Below are 24,980 nucleotides of genomic sequence, written 5' to 3'. Positions count from 1 at the left end.
TGAAACCTCAATCCTTCCATCTTTGGACAATAAATGTGCATACTTCAGCTAGGATGAAGTTTCTTACCTGGAGCATTACTAAGTCTTTATCATACATTTCAACTCTGCATTTCACATTGTGATAATAATAGATCTGGAGGAGAGAGCAAAAAAACTAAAGTAAAATATTTGACAGTTTTCTGGTTTGATGGCTACGGCAAAATTTCCATATCTGTGCCATAATTAAAATGATTTGGTTCTTTATTTCGGAAACACACCATTCCTTCCTCTGGTTCATATTGACAAAATATTCAAAATGTTTCATTGCATTGTGGAAACCTATCACCACTGTCATATTGAAGTGCAATTATTGTTTCAATGGCAAAAGAGAAATATTACCACAGGAAGCACATCTCTTCATATTTAATAATTTGGTACCTGACTACTTATTTCTTGAAGGGGACATTCAAAAATAATGAGACATTCCAAGACACTCTCATGTTGATAATCTTCTCCTATCTGAACCAATTATTTTTTGCAATGAATTGAAGTGAATAAATTAGCCATGCTGATGTTGTGAAATTACAACATAGAAGGAAACTGATCAGCCCTCATCATACCAGTCCGTCATGACTGCACACTGACAAGAAAATGTAGCTTCTTAGAAATAAACCAACTTCATGTTCACTTATAAAAAATCTTACAACACCAGTTTAAAGTCCAACAGGTTTGTTTCGAATCACTCGCCTTCGGATTCCATGGCAGCTCCTTCATTAGGGAGGTTCTTGCACCTGAGGGAGCGGGAGTATTCGTTCTTCTCCTAAGTTCACACAGTTTATTCGAGGATTGACTTTTTCGTAGTCGGGAAGGCATTGCTGGCAGGGATATGGGGATCAGAGTATTCAGCGATAGCGTTATCGGGACACGCACCGCATTGGGTGGACATGGTCCTGGAGAAGGGGGTAGGTAGCACAGAGGCTAGAGTGGAGAATGGATGTGGGCTGCTGAGCGACCGAAGCTTCTGTGAGAAAATCGGGACGGTGATGTGGGCCTTAACTGTACAGGGAATAGATTTGAGCCAAGGAAGTGGGATGGAAATTTTCAGAGATGGTAGGAGAAAGGAATTAGGACACTAAAAGATTTATTTTTTTGGGGGTCGTTTTGCGGGATTCAAGGAGCTGGGAGTGAAGTATGGGCTGGAGCAGGGGGAAATATTTAGATACATGCAGGTTTGAGACTTTGCCAGAAAGGAGATACAGAGCTTCCCAGTAGAGCCAGCTTCCACATTGCTGGAGGAGTTGCTGATGACAGGGGGACTGGAGAAGGGGGTAGTATCGGCAGTTTACGGGGCTATTTTGGAGGAGGAGAAGGCGCCGCTAGAAGGGATCAAGGCAAAGTGGGAGGAAGAGTTGGGAGAGGGTATGGAGGAGGGGTTCTGATGTGAGGTGCTCCGGAGGGTAAACGCCTCCACCTCATGTGCGAGGTAGGGGCTGATACAGCAGAAGGTGGTGTGTAGGGCGCAACCTTACAAGGGCAAGGATGAGCCGACTCTTTGAGGGGGTAGACATGTGAACGTTGCGGGGGAGGCCCCACAAACCACATTCAAATGTTTTGGTCCTGTCCAAAGCTGGAGGATTACTGGAAGGAGGTGTTTAGGGTAATCTCTAAAGTGGTGCACGTGAAACTGGACCCGGGCCCTAAGGAGGCCATATTTGGGGTGTTGGATCAGCCAGGGTTGGAAGCGGGCACGGAGGCAGATGTTGTCGCCTTCGCCCCGTTGATCGCCCGAAGGTGGATCCTGTTAGGGTGGAGATCAACCTCTCCACCCTGTGCCCTGGCATGGCGGGGGGACCTGCTGGAATTCTTAACGCTGAAAAGGTCAAATTTGAACTGAGGGCAAGGATGGAGGGGTTCTAAAATTCATGGGCGTTATTCATTATGCACTTTCGAGAATTAGATCACATCGAACATTAGGGGGGGTTGGGAGGGTTGGGGGAAGGGGGACTGCATGTGTTACTGGTGACTTTTCGTTACTGATTATTGGTGGGTGTAAATTTGGGAGAAAACGTGAAAATGGAGGAGAGTAAAACAAAAATATTTTAACTGTACAGGGAAGTATCGCAGACAGTGGAATGGGAGACCCTGAAGGCGGTAGTGAGGGGGGAGGTGATATCAATTAAGGCCAAGGTGGATAAAGAGAAGAGGGAGGAGCGTCGTAGGCTGATAGAGGAGATGTTGGAGGTGGACAGGACGTACGCGGGGATGCAGATCCAACCCTCTTGGACAGAAGAAGGGAGCTTCAGGCTAGCTTTGATCAGTTCTCTACGGGGAAGGTGGTATGCCAACTGAGGCGGGAGAAGGGAGAGATTTACGAATATGGGGAGAAGTCAGGGCACATATTATTCGACGGATAAAGCGGAAAAGGTGGAATTGGTTTGGGGGGGGGGGGGGTCTGGTGGGTTAACATGGAGGAGGGTCTGTGTAGAGGGTCAGGGTTGAGCGCGCTCCAATGGCCCCGGGCAAGCAGTCTGGAGGTCCGGTGGTGGTGGTGCCACTGAAGATTTGGTGGCAGTTGAGGCAACACTTGGCTGGGTCTGGGGAGATGCCAATCAGGGCGAATCACAGGTTTGAGCAGGGGAAGCTGGATGGGAGCTTTTGGAGATGAGAGGAGAGGGGGATCAGGATATTAAAGACCTGTTCCTGGGGGCATGTTTTGTGAGGTTGGAAGAGGTGGGGAGAGAAATATGAACTGGGGCATGGGGAAGGGTTTAGGTACCTGCAGTTTCAGGACTTGGCTAGGGAGGAGGTTCAGAGCTTCCTGATCGCACTGACCCCATCGCTGTTGGAAGAGGTATTGACAGCAGGGGAAATGGAAAAGGGATGGTGTCGGCAATCTACTGGAGGATTTTTGGGGAGGACAGGGTGTCCATGGAGGGGATTAAAGCCAAGTGGAGGAAGAGTTCTGGGAGGTTATGGAAGGTCTGCGGTGTGAGATGCTCCGGAGGGTGAATTCCTCAACCTCATGCGCGAAGTTAGGGTGATACAGCTGAAGGCTGTATAGTGCACACCTCACGACGGCAAGGATGAGCCGACTCTTTGAGGGAGTGGAGGATGTATGTGAAAGATGTGGGAGGGGCCACGCAAACCATGTACTTATGTTTTGGTCCTGTCCGAAGCTGGAGAAGTATTGGAGAGAGATTTTAAGCATCGTCTCAGGAGTGCTACAAGTGAACTTGAAACCATTGTCCCTAGAAGCCATTTTCGGGGTGTTGGACCAGCCCGAGCTGCAGGCTGGTGTGGGACCAGATGTTTCAGCTTTCGCCTTGCTGATTGCCCGGAGGCAGGTCCTGTTGAGGTGGAGATCAGCTTCTCCACCAAGTGCCTCAGTTTGGCGGGTAGATCTACTTGAATTTCTGACTCGCGAGAAGGTGAAATCTGAACTGAGGGGCCTGAAGGAAGGGTTCTATAATTCATGGGGGCTGTTCATTATGCACTTTTGAAAATTGATTCCCATTGAATATAGGGAGGTGAGGGATTCTAGGGTTATTGTTTTTTTGATTGCACTGTTTACTGATTGACTGTTAATTTTCTTTTACCTGGGACGCACAAGAGGATGTCTTAGTATGTATATTGAGGGGGGTGCTGGTCTTGTTTGGAGAGCTGTTATTGTGTTTGTATTTTGTTTGTTTTTCTTTTGTTGTGTATTTGATGAAAATGTTGAAAATGAGGAGAAAAAAAATAAAATTAAAAGAAAAAGAAATCCAAGGAAAGTTTGTGAGCATAATAATCCTCAGAATACAACACAAGAAATAACAGAAGACCAGTCAGCCCGTCAAGCCTGCTCCACCATTCAATATGATCATGGTTGATTTTGAGTCAATTTCCCACCTGATCCCCATATCCTTTGATCCCCTGTAAAACTAAAATGCCTCTAACTCAGCCTCAAATGTATTCCATGATGGAGTATTCCACAACCCTGGAGGTAGAGAATTACAAAGATTCACAACTCTGCGCAAATAATTTCCCCCTTACCTCAATCCCAAACAATTGGCCCTTTATCCTTTTTTGAGATTCCCCAGACAGGGGAAACAACATCTCAGCTTCTACTCTATCAAGCCGCTTCATAATTCTGAATGTTTCAATGAGATCATCTCTCATTCACTTAAACTCCAGAAAATATAGATCCAATTTACTCAATCTTGCATCAGAGGACAACTTCTTCACCCCAGGGGCAAATCTTCACTGTACTACCTCCAATCCAAGTGTATCCTTCATAAATATGGAGATACAAATTGCACACAGTATTCCTGGTGTGGTCTCACCAAAGTGCAATACAATTGCAGTGAGACTTCTTTATTTGTGTCCTTCAATCCCCAAAGTGCCATTTGCTTTCCTAATTGATTGCTCGACCTGCAATATGAACTTTTATGTTCCTTGTACGAGTACACCCAAGTCTCTCAGAACATCAAGATTTACAAGTTTCATGTCTTTTAAAAAATATTCTGCTTTTCTGCACTTGGAAAGCAGCCAAAGAGTTTTATTAAAAGTTGTAGCTATGCAAGTAGTCTGCTATGGCATTTGCCATATCAGTTATATCAGTTGAATGTAAAAGTTGAAGCATGCTTAATATTTGTAACTGAAATATTTGTCATTACAGAGTCTGATTGTAAAATGTTCGACATATATTACTCTCAAATATAATCTAAATAATGCTCTGATTGACACTTACCTGATTAACTAGGGAGAATCCATTTCTCCTCCACATTCCAGCATGTACTTGTGCACACAGCACCATGCAATGAAGAGGGTGCTCTATTAACAATGGTGGGCTCAGTTCACTCTGTGGACAATTGGTTTAAAAAAGGTCAGCTACTGAAGTAGAAAAAAAGATCAAGCATTAACAGCTGAAGAAATAGCCTCTACAGGTTTCTGCTGATTAAAGTGAAACAAATACATTACAAAAGGCGTTTGCAGAGAAAATAGAATCTAGCTTTGTCTCATTTTATTTTGTCTATACAGGAAAATCAGTTTTGGTGTTGAACCTATCCTAGGGGGCTGCACAAAACTTAAAGCATCGAAAAACTAAATAATTTCTGTCATTCAAGACCACTTTATAGCCTCAAGCTGTTGGTCTTACTCCTCATCACAAACTAGTTGCCAATTCCCGTACCACCTGAGGTTATTCATGAAGGCCCCACCTTCGTAACCTTACCCCTCGCCCGAGGGCTGGTGATCCTCAGGTTAAATCACCACCAGTCAGCTCTCTCCTTCAAAGGGGAAAGCATTTGGGACTTTGGTGAATTTACTTATTTTGATAGCCTCAAGCAAGTGGGTAATTATTTACCTCACATGTACTGAGATATGTAACATTGTCACATTTTCAGAGAAAATTAATGCACAAAATCTCAGGATATTTCTAAGAACTGCGGGTAAAAATTTTCCATATTTTTGGACTAAGTCTCATGACAAGACAAAACAAGGCAGTCATAATTCTTCATAGTTTTTTTAAATTTAGAGTACCCGATTTTTTTTGTCCAATTAAGGGACAATTTAAGTTGGCCAATTTACCTACCTTGCACATCTTTGGGTTTGAGGGGGTGAGACCCATGCAGATGGGGAGAATGTGCAAACTCCACACAAACAGTGGCCCGGAGTTGGGATCAAATCTGGGCCCTCGGTGCCATGAGGCAGCAGCGTTAACCACTGCGCCACCGTGCGGCTCTTTTCCTCATATGCTGATTTTGAAATGCATTATGTTTGTTAGGGCTCTTAATAGCTAGCTGATTCTCACCATTACACTCATGCCATCTTCTGGGAAAGTGGGAGAAATTGAGCGGAGAACATATCCCTCACTAGTTTCAGTAGTTTTGCCAAGCTGGCGAATAGGACAAGGTATCTGCAGGACAGTGCATTTCCCAGTTTTTCTCCGCTGAGGTGGAATACATCTTACAACTTTATGACAAGCAATTAATGGCCATACTGTCATACCGCTTTACACTTAACCACTGGCAGCCTGAAATTAATACCAAGTTGCTGAACAGCCAAAATGTATTTCAAAACAGTTGTTAGATTAATTTCAAATTATAACTACAACATTGAAAGCTTGGATTGTCATTTTTGTGTAGCTGATTCAGACAAAATTCTGTCATGAATATATAAAATGATGAAAATAATCTTGACAACTCCTCAAGAGCTTAGGTAGTTGCCTTTGTGAGTCGCTAATGCACACCCACTGAGAAGCCTAGCTTGTACTAAAATAGTTAAACTCAGTAGCAGCAAGACATTACAGCTGGTCTTCATATGCTTTTGTTTGAGGTAGAGGATGGGGCAAAGGAAAATATCTTTTGGCAAGGGCTTCTGCTCCTCTGTGCTAACCAGTAATTCTCCCAGTGAGTTTAACAGTGAGTGCCTGGGGGTACCGTTCATTAGAAAAGCATGGCCTTGAACATCCATCACAAATTAATTTCAAACAACATTACCCTCCTTGAATAACATGACTCTTGAATAACAGAATCATAGAATTTACAGTGCAAAAGGAGACCATTCGGCCCATCGAGTCTGCGCCAGCCCTTGAAAAGAGCACCCCACTTAAGCCCACGCCTGCACCCTATCCCCGTAACCCAGTAACCCCACCTAACCTTTTTGGACACTGAGGGCAATTTTATTATGGCCAATCCACTTAACCTGTACATCTTTGGACTGTGGGGGAAAACCGGAGCACCCGGAGGAAACCCACGCAAAGGGAGAACATGCAGACTCCACACAGACAGTGACCCAAGCCAGGACTCGAACCTGGGACCCTGGAGCTGTAAAGCAACTGTGCTAACCGCTGTGCTACCCCTCCACGTAACCGGCACATCTTTGAACCATGGGATGCAACTGGAGCACCGAGAGGAAACCCACGCAGACACAGGGAGAACATGCAAACTCCGCACAGACAGTCATCCAAGGTCAGAATGGAACCCGGGTTCTTGGCGCTGTGAGGTAGCTGTGCTAACCATTGTGCCACCCATATCAAAAGATCTAGATAGGCAGCAATGCTCCTTATGAAGTGAAATCTAAATTATTGTAAATGTGCAAACTTATGTTTAAAGTCAAAGGATATTATTTATTTAAGTTTATCCCGGGGGGAAAAAAAATGTAAAGTAGGAAACAATCAATTTAAAGAATTAAGATCAAATGATGGAAACAAACATGTCCAAACAGATCTGAAACTATTAATTCAAAAGGTTTGGAGGGGAATTGAAAAAGCAAATGAAAGAAGCAAACAGATAGTATGAGTAGAGACTGGAGGTCAACATGAAAGGGAATCCAAAAGGAGCAAGGTCATAGGGGACTAAAAGGGGGATTTGTACAGGGAGGAAGGGGGGCATAACTGAAGTATTAAATTAATACTTTGTATCCATCTTTACCAAGGAAGATGATGTTGCACAGGTCATGGTGAAAGAGGAGGTAGTTCAGAGACAAAGGTTTCAAATAAATAAACAAGTGGTATTAGATAGGCTACCTCTATTTAAAGATGATAAAGAACCTAGATCAAATGAGATGCATTCAAGGATACAGAGAGAAGTGAGAGTGAAATTACAGAGGCACCAGCCATAATTTTCCACTCTTCCTCAGGCGCAAAGGTGGTGCCAAAGGACTGAAGAATTGAAAATGTCACACCCTTGTTCAAAAGTGGGTGTAGATTTAAGCCAAGCAATTGCATGTTTGTCAGTTTAACTTCAGTGGCAGGGAAGCTTCTGAAACCCTAATTCAGGACAAAATTAATCACAAAATGGACAGATGAGAGTTAATTAAGGACAGCACAGACTTTTTTCTGAGCACATAGTGTTTAACTAACTTGCTTGAGGTTTTGATGAGTTAAGAAAGAGCTTTGATGAGGCAAAAACTATTGATGTGGTGTACATGGCCTTCCAAAAAGGCAACTGATAAAATGCCACACAATAGATTTGTGAGCAAAGTTATAGCGCATGGGATGAAAGGGACAGTAAAAACATGGATACAAAACTTGCTGAGTGACAGGAAAGAGTAGTGGTCAATGGCTGATCAGCAGACAGGAGGAAGGTTTGTAGTGGAGTACCCCTGAAGTTGTTGTTAGGGCCCGTGCTGTTCCTGGTACACATTCATGACCGAGACCTTGGTGTGCAGGGCATAGTTTCAAAATTATCACACGCTGCAAAACCTTTTTGTTTAATTTAGAGTACCCAATTATTTTTTTTCCCCAATTAAAGGAAAATTTAGAGTGGCCCATCTACCTACCCTGCACATTTTTGGGTTGTGGGGGTGAGGCCCACGCAGACACAGGGAGAATGTGCAAACTCCGCACAGACAGTGACCTGGGGCCAGGATCGAACACGGGTCCTCGGAGCCGTGAGGCAGCAGTGCTAACTGCTGCACCATCATGCCGCCCATGGAAAATGTATAAGTATTGCAAAGTGTGAGGAAGATAGTGCTGAACTTCAAAAGGACACAGACATGTTGGTAGAATGGGCAAACAAGCTGATGAAATTTAATGTAGAGAAGTGTGAAGCATTCATTTTGATAGGAAGAAATCGGGGAGGCAATATAAAGGGTAAAATTATAAAGAGTGTGTGGGAGCAGAGGAACCTGGTGCATATGTGCACCAATCATTCAAGGTGGCAGGACAGGTTGAGAGCCAGGTTAGATAAAGCATACGTCGTGCTGGACTTCATCAATTAAGGCACAGCATACAAAAACAAGCAAGTTATGTTAAACCTGTGAAAAACACTGGCTCAGCCTCAAAGGAAAATAACTCCCAGTTCTGGACACCACATTTTAAGAAGGGTTTGAAAACATTAGAGAGAACAGATTCACGAGAATGGTCCAGGGATGAGGAACTTTAGTTTCCTAGCTAGATGGAGAGGTTGGGACTGTTTATGAAGAAGAGAAGTTTAAAAGGAGATTTGAAGCATGGTGGCACAATGGTTAGCACTGTTGCCTCACGGCACCGAGGACCTGGGTTCAATCCTGGCCCCGGGTCACTATACGTGTGGAGTTTGCACATTCTCCCCGTGTCTGCGTGGGTCTCACTCCCACAACCAAAAAAATGTGCAATTAGGTGTATTGGCCATGCTAAATTGCCCCTCCATTTGAAAAAAAGAATTGGATACTGCAGATTTATTTTTAAAAAGGGAGATTTGATGGGTGTATTCAAAATCATGAGGGGCCTGGACAGAGTAGATAGGAAGAAACTGCACCCATTGGGGGAAGATCAGGAACAAGGTGGCACAGATTTGAAGCAATAGGCAAAAGCAATGGTGAGACAGAAGAAAATGTTTTCACAGTGAGTGGAGGTTCCAACTCCATCTGAAAGCACCTTTTGTTGCCCTATTATGTATTTTCTTTTCATGATCTAAATGATCTGTTTCAGCTGCTCGCAGAAAAATACTTTTAATTGTAACTCGGTACATGTGACAATAAACAAATCTAATCCAGATAGGGTCTAGAATGCACTGCCCGAGTGTGTTGGAGATAGGTTCAAATGAGGCGTTCAATCGAGGCATTCAAGGGGGCACTGAATTACCTGAAAAGGAAGAATGTTCAGGGCAACTGGGAGAAGGCGGGGGTGTGGCTCCAGGTGAATTGCTCCTTCAGAGAGACAGCACAGACATGAATGTCTTTATGTGCTGTAACCATTCTATGATCCTATGACTGATTAATATGTCAGGTGTAGGATTAGTTTTGATGTTTTCTATCTCCAGCTATATTAAAAATAAAGTTTACTCAATTACATATCAAAATACACAACATACTCACGAGGGGCAACAACTCTGGAAACCTGTACGCCACTTCAGTTTTGCTTAAAAGCACATGTAGGCCTGAAATGAAAAAGTGAAATAATCCTGGATCACTGTTCTTCAACCACAGGTATCTCACTGAATCTCAAGCTTTACTTGAAATTAAAACAAATGATTCAAGATCCAACAAGTGCTTTGGAAACATGGTTCCAGTTTTGTTTACCAAAATTATGTAGCAATAAAATTTGCCGTCACAGATATCGTAGAAATGCCTAATAATGTGCCACAATTTGCTACATTGAAGGGTTTGCATCAGGTATAAATTAAAATTGGTCAAAACAGAAGGCTCATTTTAGATTGCATAGATGTGACAAATAGCCAATAACAATTAATTTAGCAAGAGACTAAATTGGCTGAGAAAGGTTGTTGCGATTGTTATTTGGTGAAACAACACCTCCCAACTCCCCCATAACCCTAACACCGATCACCAAGCCATTGCTTCCCCGACTGTGACTGACCTAATCTCATCCGGAGGTCTTCCCTTCACTGTCTCCAACCTATTAGTCCCCGAACCTAGCACAGCATGTTTCCATTCCCTTCCCACGGTCCACAAACAGAACTGTCAGCTCGGAGGAAAGGTAATAAATCTGAAACATTAACACTTCATTCCACAGATGCTGCCAGACCTGCTCACCATTTCCAACATTTTATTGTTGTCTGGTTAACCATTTGTTACAGTCTGTACTTGCAATGAAACAGATTTCATCCTATCGCAACTCAATTTTCCTCCCCTTGCCCAGTCTCCTCCCACCTCCATATACAGCTCTTTCAACTCTCTCTACCACTGGAACCATTTCCAGTATGCTGGCCATCCCCATATACCTGTCAGCACAAGGGAAGCACGGTGGTGCAGTGGATAGCACTGTTGCCTCATGGCACTGAGGTCCCAGGCTCGATCCCAGCCCTGAGTCACTGTCTGTGTGGAGTTTGAATATTCTCCCCGTGTTGGCATAGGTTTCAACCCCACAACTCAAAAAGATGTGCAAGATAGGTGGAAAGGCCACGCTAAATTGCCCCTTAATTGGAAAAAATTAATTGGGTACTCTAAATTTAAAACATAAATAAATATATATTTTTTAAAACCTGTCAGCATGGCTGCCCAGTCCCTTCCATCCATGAACTGCACAATCTAAAGACAGTCTGCTTATGTCTTGGGTGCCGAACCAGTCGACATCCACCACCACCCTCTTCTACCTCGCTGCCCTCTCACATTGAATAACATCTCCTTTGACTCCACTGACTTCCTCCAAATCAAAAAAGTATTGCTGTGAGAGCCCATGAGATTGCTAGCTATAGTTGTCTTTTCGTGAGATATGTGAAACAATCTGTATCCTGCTCAGGTCCCCTCCCTCACCTCCTTTGGCAGTCCATTAATTACTTTAGCAGTGTCACTTCCTGCTCATAATACTTGTTGGTAAATGTCAACATGCGTGCTTCCAATTTCCACTGCTTCTTTACATCCACAAGGTCCATCTCTATCTCCATTTCTGGGAATAGGCCTTTGACCAATAAAGAAGCCCACTGATTCCCACAGCCATCTTCATTTCACTTCCTGTCAGGACTTAGAACATAGAACATAGAACGATACAGCGCAGTACAGGCCCTTCGGCCCTCGATGTTGCACCGACATGGAAAAAAAATCTAAAGGCCATCTAACCTACACTATGCCCTTATCATCCATATGCTTATCCAATGAATTTTTAAATGCCCTCAATGTTGGCGAGTTCACTACTGTTGCAGGTAGGGCATTCCACGGCCTCACCACTCTTTGCGTAAAAAACCCACCTCTGACCTCTGTCCTATATCTATTACCCCTCAATTTAAGGCTATGTCCCCTCGTGCTAGCCACCTCCATCCGCGGGAGAAGGCTCTCGCTGTCCACCCTATCTAACCCTCTGATCATTTTGTATGCCTCTATTAAGTCACCTCTTAACCTTCTTCTCTCTAACGAAAACAACCTCAAGTCCATCAGCCTTTCCTCATAAGATTTTCCCTCCATCTTGATTTCATTCTGTAAGTTGCTCTATCTCTGATGCATCTGATCTGACGATGACACCTTCCATACCTTTCAATATGCCTTCCTGTTCCCTCAACTGAGGATTCCCCTCCAGTGAGATAGATGGCCTTTGCCTTTTCTCTAGTTTCCTTCACTTCTGCTCTCACCTCTTCCTCTCCCTCCCAACCACAATGGGCTCCCCTTTGCCTATGATGCCAAGCAGACATTAAAGAAAATTTATATCTATATCATCTTGGCTTCTTTATAAAATTATTTTTTTAAACATGATAGACAATGGCTTTATTTACACTGACCAAAGCAATGATTGGCAACACAAAATGAATTTCTATCCTTCAGGAAACCACAGCAAACTTGTTATCTTCAGACATGTGCTAATGCCCTTGACTGCAGAAATCGAACTCGAAAGAAATGCACAAATAATCCTTTACATTCCTGAGGCAAAGCCCTAGCCAACAGAAACGATCTGTCAGCAAGGGCAAAGGGGACTAAAACCTCTGGTAAACTTAATGGGTGAAATGGGTTAAACATTAACCTGCCTAGCCCTCATCTACACTGTTTCTAATGGACCATCTGAACTTCTGTACCAGGGCCTACTACCTAATTCATCTCTTCGTGCTTCTCCCATCGTGGACGTCAGGGCTACTGGAAAACTGGTGATTACCTAGTATCAGCTTCAGTTGGCTAACCTCTCTGAAGGAATACACATTTAGGCCTTTGATTCCGGGCTCGCGAGAAAGAAGAACTCTTAGTTTGTCTATTGTCTTTGTCCTTTACCTCCTCCTTTCCCTTGTCCCTTTTCTGTTGTATGAATACCATTGGCTGAATGAACTGTGTTCAGCTTTGCACAGGACACCAGTTGTGATCTAACTAACTAATTGTGGGCGAATTAAACTAGGACTTTGTCTGGTTGCACAAGACTTTCAACTCCTCGTCCTCTTGTCTTCTACATATCAAGGTCAACATTCCATTTTCTTTTTGGTTATTTTCTGTACCTGACCATGTCATTTTAACAATCGAGATACACGTGGACCCCCCCAATCATTTTGAACATCCACTGTGTCTAATTTTTTTACCATTTAGAAAATACTTTAACCTATCCCTTTTAGGTCAAAGTGGATGACCTCATACTTAACTCTGTTGAAATCCATTTGCCAAAGTTCTGCACTTTGTCTATTAATATGCAAAATACTGGAAGTACTCAGCTGGTCAGGCAGCATCTGAAGAGAGAAGTGACCTTTCATTAGTTCTGATGAAAGGTCACAGAGTTGAAACATGTATTCGGTTTTCTCTTTACAGATACTACCTGACTTGCTCAATATTTCCAGCATTGTCTGTTATTATTTCAGTTTTCCAGGTTTTGTAGTATTTTTCTTTTGTCCTATGAAGTCTAGAACAATCAAATTCAACTAATTCTGGAATACACTGCTTCCTGCTACCCATCTCTTCAAGAAAACATTACAACCCAAAATGTTTGGTTCCTAGTCTGCACTGGGTGATCTTTCAACAATGTAACTTTCTCAATTGTAATCACTGCTTCCAGCTTCCCAATTCTATCATTACATGCCTTGCATTCATCTGTCTCCTTTCCAAGTTCTTTTTGCTTATTGATATTCACCAATTTTAATCCTTCACGAAATGAACCCCAAGAATTAAGCATGGAACAAATAAAACAGCCATCAACCGGATCTCCAGAATTTTATCCACCATGTGATACAAATGAGACATAACAATATGCTGCTTTGCCACCAAGTTTTCAATGGCCTTCTTTTGACACAACAAATATTTGCTAAAGTTTCCTTAATCCAAATAGACACTTGTGTGCATATCTACATAATGCTGATTGCGGATTTTAAAAAAGAACGCATTAAACTTTGATTAAAACAAAACTGCGAGATCACCTTTGGGGAGAACAGTCAGTCCAAGAATGACGATCCTTATCATAAATAAACCTCAATGACTTGGAATCAAAGTCTGCAAATCATTAGTTTGCAATTCAAATTCTGCCAGTTGAAATTAACATGACTAATAGTGTCACCTTCCATCCGAACAAAACTTCAAATGACATAATTCATTAGGCATCCATAACTTTAAGGACTATACTACACAGTTCTTCTGCCGACTTCTTGTTTCTCATTTTGTCTTCATAGCATAGCTATTGATCAATAGGTAGTGACATGCAACCCCCAAGCTACTTGACAGAGACAAATCTATCAGCCCAAAATGGGTGTGAAACTCTATGGACCATCAGCAACAATTGTTTACCACTGCAACCTACAACTTCAACACCTGGTGCATCTTTCATTCCACTATCAAATCAGAGGAGACTAAGTCTGCTTCAATGTAGAGTTTCCAAGGGCCTGCAGGAGCAACACCAGACACACTGCAGAACAAGATACCAATCTAGCAAAATAAATACATTATACTACCTGCACACAAAACAACAAATTCAGCACACTGCAGACAGAATTAAGGAGTTCCACAATCAATGGATCACAGCAAAGCTTGATAGGCCCCACCACATCATCTGAGCGTGGTGATAGAGAATCAGGCACGTTTAGGGATAAAGAAGTTCCGTCTGGATTATGGTGGGGCAACGCACACAGTTCATGAGACACGGTTAACATGTTTACAGGCATCTCCAGCCACAAATACGGAGCATATGATTGTAGTCCGTCTAGATACTGGCGCACAGTCAACTCATTTAATTCCAATGTAGCTTCCTCCAGCCTGACGAGCCTTGGAGATCTCTGCTTTTTGCCATTTCTTTTTTTTTTTGGAAATGTTTTTTTATTGAGTTTTCATATTTTATATCCAACAAATTACAAATTATTAGAAACAAAGACGCAAAAATTAACATGTGTATTTACAGGTAAGCATCTTCATAATAACAACTGTGGGCACCCCCTTTAACCGGCATACATATTTTACATTCCCCAATATGGCCGAGGCACATGTTTATAGGTATTTATTTACAATTTGGTTTTGGGCCTTAGCTTGCCATCAGACTGTCGCTTGCGGCTTTGTCCTTCCTTTTGTTTTGGAATTATTTTAATTCAAGTTTTCAACAACAAATTTTATCACAACAGAGAAAAACAGTAACCCCTCCCCTCCAATACAAAAACAATAAATTAACAAGAAAAATAAATAACCATAAAACCATGAGAACAAACCCCCATAACCGCCCCCCCCCCCCCCCCCGGCTACCTCCCCCCGATTCCCGTCCATTTCCCCCTGATTCTTGGCCACCCGACTATTCTTCCTCTTGTTCGTTGGCCACAAACAGGTCCCGGAACAATTGCATGAATGGCTCCCACGTTCTGTGGAAGCCGTCGTCTGACCCTCGGATGGCAAATTTGATTTTCCATTTGGAGAGATTCCAAGAGGTCGGACAGCCAGTCTGCAGCTCTGGGTGGTGCTGCTGACCACCAGCCAAACAGGATTCTACGGCGGGCGATCAGGGAGGCAAAGGCTTGGGCGTCCGCCCTCCTCCCCAGGAATAGATCTGGCTGGTCTGAAACTCCGAAGACCGCCACTATCGGGCATGGCTCCACCCTCACCCCCACCACTTTTGACATAGCCTCGAAGAAGGCTGTCCAGTACTTCACAAGTCTGGGGCAAGACCAGAACATGTGGGCGTGGTTGGCCGGGCCTCTTTGGCACCATTCACATCTGTCGTCCACCTCCGGGAAGAACCTACTCATACGGTTTCTTGTTAAGTGGGCTCTATGTACCACTTTTAGTTGCGTCAGGCTGAGCCTTGCGCACGTGGAGGTGGAGTTGACCCTATGCAGGTCTTCGCTCCAGAGTCCCCACCCTATCTCAATCCCCAGGTCATCCTCCCATTTCTTTCTTGTGTCGGCCCTTTCTACCAGTCGGTCATACATGTCGCTACAGTTCCCTTTATCTAGGATACTTGCGTCCAGTAGGACTTCCAGTAGTGTCTGTCTTGGGTACGTCCTTGTCTCCTTTCGTAAGAAGTTTTTGAGCTGCAGATACCGTAGCTCGTTCCCCCTTGCAAGCCGAAATTTCTCTGTCAGTTCGTCCAGTGTTGCGATCCTGCCGTCCGTGTATAGATCCCTGACTGTCAGTGTCCCTCCGTCCTGCCTCCACCTTTTGAAGGTGGCGTCAGTCAGTGCTGGTGTGAACCTATGGTTGTTGCAGATGGGTTTGGTCAGGCCAAATTGCTGCCGCAGTTGTTTCCAGGATTGGAGGGTGGCTGTCACCACTGGGCTGCTGGAGTGTTTTTTTTGGGTGGGGATGGGAGTGCTGCCGTGGCGAGGGCCCAGAGGGAGGTCCCCATGCAGGAGGCCTCCTCCGCACGCACTCACTCGGCCTCTGGCTCCTGGATCCATCCCCTTACTCGCTCGGCTGTTGCCGCCCAGTGGTAGAATTGTAGGTTTGGGAGGGCTAGCCCCCCCCGGATTTTGTTTTTTGTAGGACCTTCTTTGGGATCCTAGCATTTTTACCCCCCGATACGAACGCCATGATTAGTCTGTCCAGCGCTTTGAAAAAGGCCTTGGGGATGTCGATCGGAATAGATCTAAACAGGAAGAGGAACTTGGGCAGTACGTTCAATTTGATCGTCTGGACTCTCCCCGCGAGGGAGAGTGGCTTTTTGCCATTTCTGACCTGTGTATTTCCCCTCATTATCAGGTTTTCCATTGTCAGCCAAGCTTTCAGCTTGGTTTCCCTCTCTAAGCCAGTCCAGCATTCTCTTCTTTTTCAAAATACTCTTAAAACGTACTCCTTGGCCCAGCTTCAGACAAACTGTCCTGATATCTCCTTCTGTGACTGTCAAAAGGCTTTTATTTAAAAACATTCTAGTCAAGTGCCTTGGGGATGTTTTGTTATGTCAGAAGAGCTCTATAAACACAAGTTGTTGATGCTCGTCAGTCACAGCCACAAGCCATTGATGCATTTGCACCTCGACTAAAGGGCCTCAGCACAGTGTTGCGGATCCACGGCTAGTGAGCATGAGTGGCCCTCCTTTATCTCAGTAGGCTGCAAGATTGAAATCCAGCTTGTTCACTAACCATGGCCCATGAATAAGATTAAATAAATTTAATGCACGTTGAATATTTCATATCTAGTTATAGAACATGCTGAATCATGTATCTATTAATAGAACTGTAATCAACTTCAAATGATAAAACCAAAATAAATATTTATACTTAGGATGCATTGGGAACACATGACCTCAGTTAATATTGTGTGCAATCAGCATGCACCTCACTTGCCCTTGGTTTATGTGAGCATCACTACAATAATAGATAGGAAAAAAAAGTCAGCAGATGAAAAACTGCGGAATGTCGCAATCCTGTGCGTGGGCAATAGTTAACAAAATGTCTTGTGGGCCGCACTCAGGACCCAGATGGGCCACACGTTTCCCAGGTTTCCCACCACTGCCTCAACACACCCATAGTCAGCTGCTTTATCAACAGCATATGCCAGGTACCATTCTCATCATATGATCTTCTGCTGCAGAATGACCATCCTGAGCAAAATAAAGTTCAGATGCTTTCACTTGACCTTCAATGGCACCTGCATTATCAAATCCCATATCATAAATATCCTGGAATCACAACTGACCAGACATTGAACTGATCCAAAGCCTATTATCGAAAAGACTGCATCAAGTAAATATCGGGTTCTATTTGGGTTACTGAAACATGAGGAAGAACAAAACAAGCACTTGCACCAATCAGGCAATAAAATATACCCAACATTATTTCCTGTCATATTATTCTTGTACAAACCCTTGTCATCGTCCCTATTTTCTTTTTTTTCAGTACATGTAATGGAGGCAAAATTGGATTATATGGCACGAGTCATATTCGCATCATTGAGGGAAAGGCACTCACTGATAGTGAACAGCTTGTATTTGTAGAGTTTTGTGCAACTTTCTCCCAGATAGTGAAAAACCTTTAAGTGCCATCAAGCAGTTGCAATGATGGATGTGCAGAATGAGGTGTGGCAAAGAGTTGGAGTCATAAATGACAACAAATCAGGATTGTCAATCACCAAAGTCCACAGGAAGAAGTCAAGCAAATATTCTGAAGGAGCAGCAAACCCCTGACATGACAAAGGAAAGAGTTAATAATAAACTGAGCTGAGGCGACATTAAACAAGCTGAGCTAACGTGCTGCACATGATCCACATGTTTAAAAGGGAAATGTTATTTATTTGTGAGCAGCACGGCGGCACAGTGGTTAACAATACTGCCTCACAGTGACAGAGACTAGAGTTCAATTCCGGCCTTGGGTGACTTTTTGTGTGGGGTTTACACATTCTCCCATGTCTGCAAAGATTTCCTGTGGGTGCTACTTCCTATAGTCCAAAGTTGTGCAGGTTAGGTCAATTAGCCATGGTCAATGTGCGGGGTTACGGTAATAGGGCAGGGGAGTATGTCTAGGTAGAGCGCTTCTTCGGAAGGTCAGTGCAGATTCAAAGGCCAAATGGCCTCCTTCTGCACTGTAGGGATTCTATGATCATGGTTCATGTGTTTCAGAATCTACCTTTCAGTTTTAGAATATAAACTTTAATTCTTAATAGAAAGAATTAACCATAAAAAAATTAGATAAATGCAATTAAAGCAAGCTTGGAGCCCAGTATGTTTAAAAGGTTGCGCAATGTTACCTTAAGGAGTTAACAACTAGTACAGTAATATCATAAAATCATTTGGGTGGCACGGTGCTCATCAGTGCTGCCTCGCAGCGCCAGGGACCCGGGTTCGATTTCCACCTTGGACGACTGTGTGGAGTTTGCACTTTCGCCCTGTGTTTGTGTGGGTTTCCTCCGGGTGCTCCAATTTCCCCCCACAGTCCAAAGATGTGCAGGTTAGGTGGATTGGCCATACTAAATTGCCCCTTAGTGTCAAGGGGTTACAGGAGGAGGGGGGGTTCTTAGGAGGGTTGGTGCAGAAAGATGGGCCAAATGGCCTCATTCTGCACTGTAGGAATTCTATGATTCTATAAAGTAGCAGGTGAGCTTAATTAGCCCAAAACCCAGAGATGCAACGCCTCAAATGCTTGCAAAGAGTTTGTCCAGAAAATGGTTTTCATTTTGGGAGGTCGAGTTAAAATAGTTGAACGGCAATCAGTAAACCCTGGAAGGCTGAAATCCCCATTCACTTCATCAAATTAGAAAATAAATTATAAATGAGGTTAATGAAGTTAAAAGGTCAGTTTGAGCACAACCCAGAGTGGGCTACATCATCCTGGAGATGGGTGGAGCTTCGGACAGTTCTATGGTTTCAATTTATCTGGGTGTTTACTCAGAAATGAAAACACATAAGAGCCTGATAGGTCTCAACAGAGTGGATGTGGGAGAATCTAGAACTAGAGGTCACTATTTAAAAAGGGATGCCCATTTAAAACAAAGCGGAGGTGAAATTTATTTTTCTCAGAGGGCCACGAGTCTTAGGAATTCTCCCCTTGAAAAGGGGATGGAAGCAGTCTTAGAATATTTTGAAGGTAGAGGTGCATCGATTCCTGTTAAGCAACGGGGTGGTAGGTTCTTGGGGGTAGGTGGAATGCAGATTTCAGGTTACTGTCACATCGGCCATGATCTTATTAAATGGCGGAACAGGATCGAGGGGCTAAATGGCCAACTCCTGCTCCTTGTTCTTACGTTCGCATTTGTTGCTGTAAGGGCCTTGTGTGATTTGCAGCTCACTAAGTGTCCCCAAAGCAAATTATAATTTGGTAGGCCTGCATAAACAGTGTAACAATCTAACTTCATCATTAAACATGTGGAATGTGGATGAGGCTTAATCTCAGTTTGAATTTTGTGAGGGAACAGAAGTTTGATGATTGCCTAGTTTAAAATCTAGTTTAAAACTAGTTGTCAGATCTACACTGGGCTTTTCGAGTCTTGTGCCAAAGAAAGCAACCAACAGGTTAGCATGAAAGTGCTGAAAAGTAATCACAACAAAGGACTAAGGCATCCGGTCAAAAGATAGCAAATTAATATTTTACCACTGAGAACAGCTGGAACGGAGGAGATTTAAAGATAGTTTCCAGAGGATTGTGGCAGATATATGAACGGTAATCAGTAAAGTAAATAATTTTAAGATTGATGTGTCTTATAGAATAATTATTGGGAATGTAAGCAAAACTGAGTGCAGAACATACATATTTATAAAGCATATTATTAAGTGAAGAGTGCTCGTTTTATTTCTTTTATGTACAAAAAGTTTGTTTTGATATTAAAATGTGAAATCTTGCGGCATAGTTGAACAAATCAAAACTAGGATTTAAAATTTATTTTTAAATGTTAACCAATCAGAAAAACAACCCAAAGTAATGCAAGAGTTTGGCATGTTTGTGCAAAATCTCAGGGGCTCCCTTGGAGGATGTTTGGCTGACTCAACTCCAATTAATGTAACATGGGTAATTTTGTTTTTAATTACTAAGAATTTTAACGACCTTGGGTCACGCATTTTGTTATTGCTAAACTATTCATTATAACTAAATACAAACTTAGCAACTGGAAAGCTGAAATTTGCCCATTCTAAAAATAACCATCTATCTATTCTCTGCAGAACAACCTTGTAATCATAAAAAATGCTGGGCAATCTCAGCACATCTGACAGCATCCGTGGAGAGAAGGAAGCTAACACTGAGTCTGGATGACTCTTCAGATCTGCTGCGGTTGTCCAACATTTTCTGTTTTTGTCTCAGATTCCAGCATCCGCAGTAATTTGCCTTGAACCTTTTAACCATGGCTGCCGTGCATCCCAACTAAGTATTCTTTGTAAAAGAACATAGCAGAAATCTTTTCAGTTCAGTCTTCTGCACGCCTCTATGTGCCATGTATTTATTTAATTTGATCACACACCAGCAACTGGACCATTCATGGATGAAATAGCTCTCCTGAAACTGAAATTAGCAGGCTCACAGAAGTTTCACTATTCAAACAGGCTATATTGTTTGCTGGATCTGTGCCTGAGCAATTGAAGGACTTACATAGAACCCAAGTTTATTCAAATGTATTAGCAGAATGAAAGATCTGAAATGTTAGCTCCACAACACTTTCTATAGACTATGCAAGACCTGCTGGATATTTCCAGCATTTTCTTTTATTTCAATTTATTTTTTCTTAAAAATTTTTTTTTTTTTTTTTTTTTTTTAAAGAGTACCCAATTATTTGTTTCCAATTAAGGAGCAATTTAGCATGGCCAATCCACCTAACCTGCACATCTTTTTGGGTTGTGGGGGTGAAACCCACGCAGACAAGGGGAAAATGTGCAAACTCCACACGGACAGTGACCCAGGGCCGGGATTCGAACCCGGGTTCTCAGCGCCGCAGTCCCAGTGCTAACCACTGCGATTTTATTTCAATTTTATGCTCTTCATTTTAAGTGTGTGTATTTACCTGAAAATAAACGTGAAACTGGCAAATGGATGCTGACTTGATGCTGGGATACACGATACTGTACACTTTCCAATGTATGTCCACACATGCTCAAAGTGATAGGCTGCTCTCCATCACATGGCCCACTATGACACTGCAATAAAACAATCAAACACTTCCTGTAGGCTTCAATTAGAACCCTTTCCTGGAATATAAAAGAAATAAAACAAGATTAGTTTTCGTGCAATATTAAACACAGCACAGATATTCTGATGAACGGAACAATGAAGACTAAAGTTTCATTTAAATAGTATCCAACTCTTAGAAGCAGTGCCTATAGGAGGAGTCTGGCCAGGATTACAAAGACCCAAAAATTAATTTCACTAGTGATGAAAAGTAAGTTTGCAAAATCTGAATTGGTTCATGATGAACAAGCTTGAAGCTGTAAGCAAAAATTAGAGAAAGTGTCCTACACGATGTTGAAAAAGTATTCATAGAATTGTACGCATTGCAGCTTCAGCAGATACCTCCTATTTTATAAATAGTAAGAAGTCTTACAACAGTAGGTTAAAGTCCAACAGGTATGTTTCGAATCACTAGCTTTCGGAGCACAGCTCCTTCCTCAGGTGAGCTCATTCACCTGAGGAAGGAGCTACGCTCCGAAAGCTAGTGATTCGAGACAAACCTGTTGGACTTTAATCTGGTGTTGTGAGACTTCTTACTATGCCCACCCCAGTCCAACACCAGCATCGCCACATCATCCTATAATTAACCATACAGGATGTGTATTTGCCAATGATAAAGATAATTTCCTCGAACAAAATTTCCTCGAGCAACATGGGAGCACAGTTGCTTCACAGCTCCAGGGTCCCAGGTTTGATTCCCAGCTTGGGTCATTTTCTGTGCGGAGTCTGCACATCCTCCCCGTGTCTGAATGGGTTTCCTCCAGGTGCTCCGGTTTCTTCCCAGTCCAAAGATGTGCGGGTTAGGTGGATTGGCCATGCTAAATTGCCCTGAGTATCCAAAAAGGTTAAGTGGGGTTACAGGGATAGGGTGGAGGCGTGGGATTGAGTAGGGTGCTCTTTCCAAGGGCCGGTGCAGACCCGATGGGCTGAATGGCCTCCTTCTGCACTGTAAAATCTATGACAATGAAATCTATGATTTTGGAGCATCCTATTGTAATCAGTGAATCGACATTGCAACAGTTGACATCCATGAGCCAACAGCAACTGATCAATGTTAAAGCACAGCATTAAGTAATTCAAGATAGAAACTTAATACACCCTGTGCATGATCTTTAAAAGATGTACAGCCTCAATATAAACTCAATAAAAAGTACATGTATTAACTTATATATACACACTTCTGTGATGAGATATGTTATTATTTTCAATACTTTGGAGGTCTATTATGTTATTCTATGATGCAGGCGTGTGTGTGTGTGCGCGTGTGTGTGAGAGAGAAACTAACTTAACTAAACTGAAGACAAGATTGTCTGGGAGGGTTTGAGGCATGAAAGGAATGTAGGTGTTAAAGGCATGCATTTGAAGTAGGTACGGTCATGTGAATTTTCTGTAAGTAAACAATCAGTAGGTAGCAATTAGCAAGGAGGATACAGGGTTTGGAATTTTGGCTGTTAAATTTCAAAGCGGAATAAAAGGTTTTACATAACTTTGAATAGGTCATAAATAAATAAAGAAAGGTTGTTACATTTTATTTGATCCAAAAGTGAGGACAGTAGAGAGAACTTGAAAGCTACTTATATTTTGGGAAAGTTAAATTCAAAGAAGCACCATGGAAAAATAGAACTGAAGATGAAAGAGAAAAAGGATATTTAAAGAGATGTCGAGCAGTGTTGGTGGATGACTATGCGACTATTGTCGTACAGTACTGTGTTGGGAAAAGAGCAGTGAACAGGCAAGGTTTGAATCAGTCATTTTAGCCAAGCCAGAAAAGTTTCAGTTCTCCAGAAAGAAGGGATTTGCTTTTGAAGTTTCTTAAATTTCCACAGCAGAGTGGGAATAGGTTGCAAAATCTAATGACATACTTTTTTACAGCAGCGTGTTTGCCTTGTATTACTATTAATGAAACTCTGTAGTTAACCATCTATAAGGGAGTGTTGTCTGGAGGATGTTTACGTGTATGCTTAACGAAGTGAGATTTTGTTTATGAGGGATGCTCTGTCAAGCAAACTTTAATGGTGTAACTGTAATCTTGTTCTCTTTTCTTAATAAATGTTCTAATTTACTGTTTAACATCGTGAAAGTGTCACTGGAATTTGTGGCTTCTGAATTCAGTAGACTTCTTTTCTCATTGTCAGAATACAAAAAGGGTCGTGTTGTGTGGGCCAAGTTTCCCTTTGGGATTTGGTTTGTGCAGCAACTAACATCTGCTGGATGAGAACATCCGGTGGTGTAAATGTAGGGGGAAGACGTGCACTAGGTGGCTCTGACTAGAGCACTACACTTTTTGCCCTTTTCTCAGTTTCAGGGGTATTTTATTTGGAAAACCCATATAATTAATAGAATAAGAATCCTACATAAGTGAAATGCCCAGAAGGGTAAAGGAGTGGATGGGATCAAAGACTATGGGGAGAAAGCAGGATTGGGCTATTAAGTTGGATGATCAGCCACGATTGTGATAAATGGGGGAGCAGTCTCGAAGGGCCAAAAGGCCTCCTCCTGCTCTTATCTTCAATGTATCTATGTATCTAAGAAGGCAGACAGTAGAAGTTTGTCGACAGAATCGGAGGCCTCTCAGAGCTCTTCGGCAGATAAAATGGCAGAGGCAGACTCTGGGGCTTCGGCCACTCCACTAGTGGCCAAGGTGCTTTTGAGTACTTTGGTGACGGAATTTGATAAACACTGGTAGGTTGTGTTGGAGGACTTCCAAAGGTCAATGGAGGCGGCCTTAGCTCCCATCTGAGCCGCTTTGGAGAAGACCAATGAAACTCTGAAAGCCCATGGAGCCATGATAAAATATATGGAAGTGGCCCTTTTGAGACACAGTGATCAGATTGCCTCACTGGAAGTGGAGATGTTGCTGGTGGCCTAAGCAAATAAATCGTTGACGGCCAAGGTAAATGATTTAGAGGATCAGTCCAGGAGGCAAAATGTTCGAATTGTGGTGCTGCCAGAGGGGATGCACAGCCCAACATTCATGGAGTACTTCACACAGATGTTCAGGAAGATGGCGGGGGTGGGTGGATTCACATCTCCTCCTAGGTTGAACTGAGCCCACTGTACACCCTGACAGAGGCCTCATCCTGAGGATCAACAGCATGTGGTAGTAGTGAAGTTCCACAGCTTGGATGAGAAAGAGTGGGCTCTGAGATGGCCGAGGGAGCATCATGACTTCAAATGAGAAGGCCATCAGAGTTTACCAAGACATGGGAGCAGAGCTGGTGAAGAAGAGGGCTGTGTTCAACAAAGCCACGGCCACCCTGTACAAAAGTGGAGTCCAATTTGGTGTGGTGAACCTGGCACGGTTAGAGTAACTTTCAAGGGAAAGGACCATTTATTTGATGTGCCTGGAGAGGTGGACTCCTTGGTTTCTCCTTGGAGAAACAGGGGTTGGGCGTGCTGTGATTGAGTTTTCTGGGTGTTGGGGATGGGCATGTTGAATTGTTGGGTTTCCATGTTTATTTTTGCATTTTCCTGTTCTCTTGTGGTTGAATTTTTAGTTTGGTCTTAGGTTCAGGGTTTAGTTTCATGTGGGATTCTGTTCTGATTGTTATGAAAATAGATAGCTGCCTGTTGGAGCACAATGGTTTGTGGAGTTTTAATATTTTGCTGTTTACAACCATTTTT

The 24,980-nt window shown here is 42.9% G+C and overlaps 1 protein-coding gene across 3 annotated transcripts in view; it reads right to left on the bottom strand.

The window, feature by feature from the left end:
• Positions 1 to 24,980, bottom strand: part of ubr2 (ubiquitin protein ligase E3 component n-recognin 2) — a 185,761-nt gene that overhangs the window by 54,073 nt on the left and 106,708 nt on the right. For all 3 annotated transcript variants that reach the window (XM_038812572.1, XM_038812581.1, XM_038812563.1), the window contains exons 15-18: positions 21,193 to 21,376; positions 9,760 to 9,821; positions 4,709 to 4,819; positions 68 to 133 (exon numbers count right to left, since the gene is read on the bottom strand). In XM_038812572.1, coding sequence (XP_038668500.1) covers positions 68 to 133; positions 4,709 to 4,819; positions 9,760 to 9,821; positions 21,193 to 21,376 — 423 coding nt within the window. The remainder of the gene's footprint in view (positions 1 to 67; positions 134 to 4,708; positions 4,820 to 9,759; positions 9,822 to 21,192; positions 21,377 to 24,980) is intronic.

Source organism: Scyliorhinus canicula, chromosome 1 (assembly GCF_902713615.1).
Source record: "Scyliorhinus canicula chromosome 1, sScyCan1.1, whole genome shotgun sequence".
Lineage (NCBI taxonomy): Eukaryota > Metazoa > Chordata > Chondrichthyes > Carcharhiniformes > Scyliorhinidae > Scyliorhinus > Scyliorhinus canicula.
This window is presented reverse-complemented; position numbering and strand designations above follow the sequence as displayed.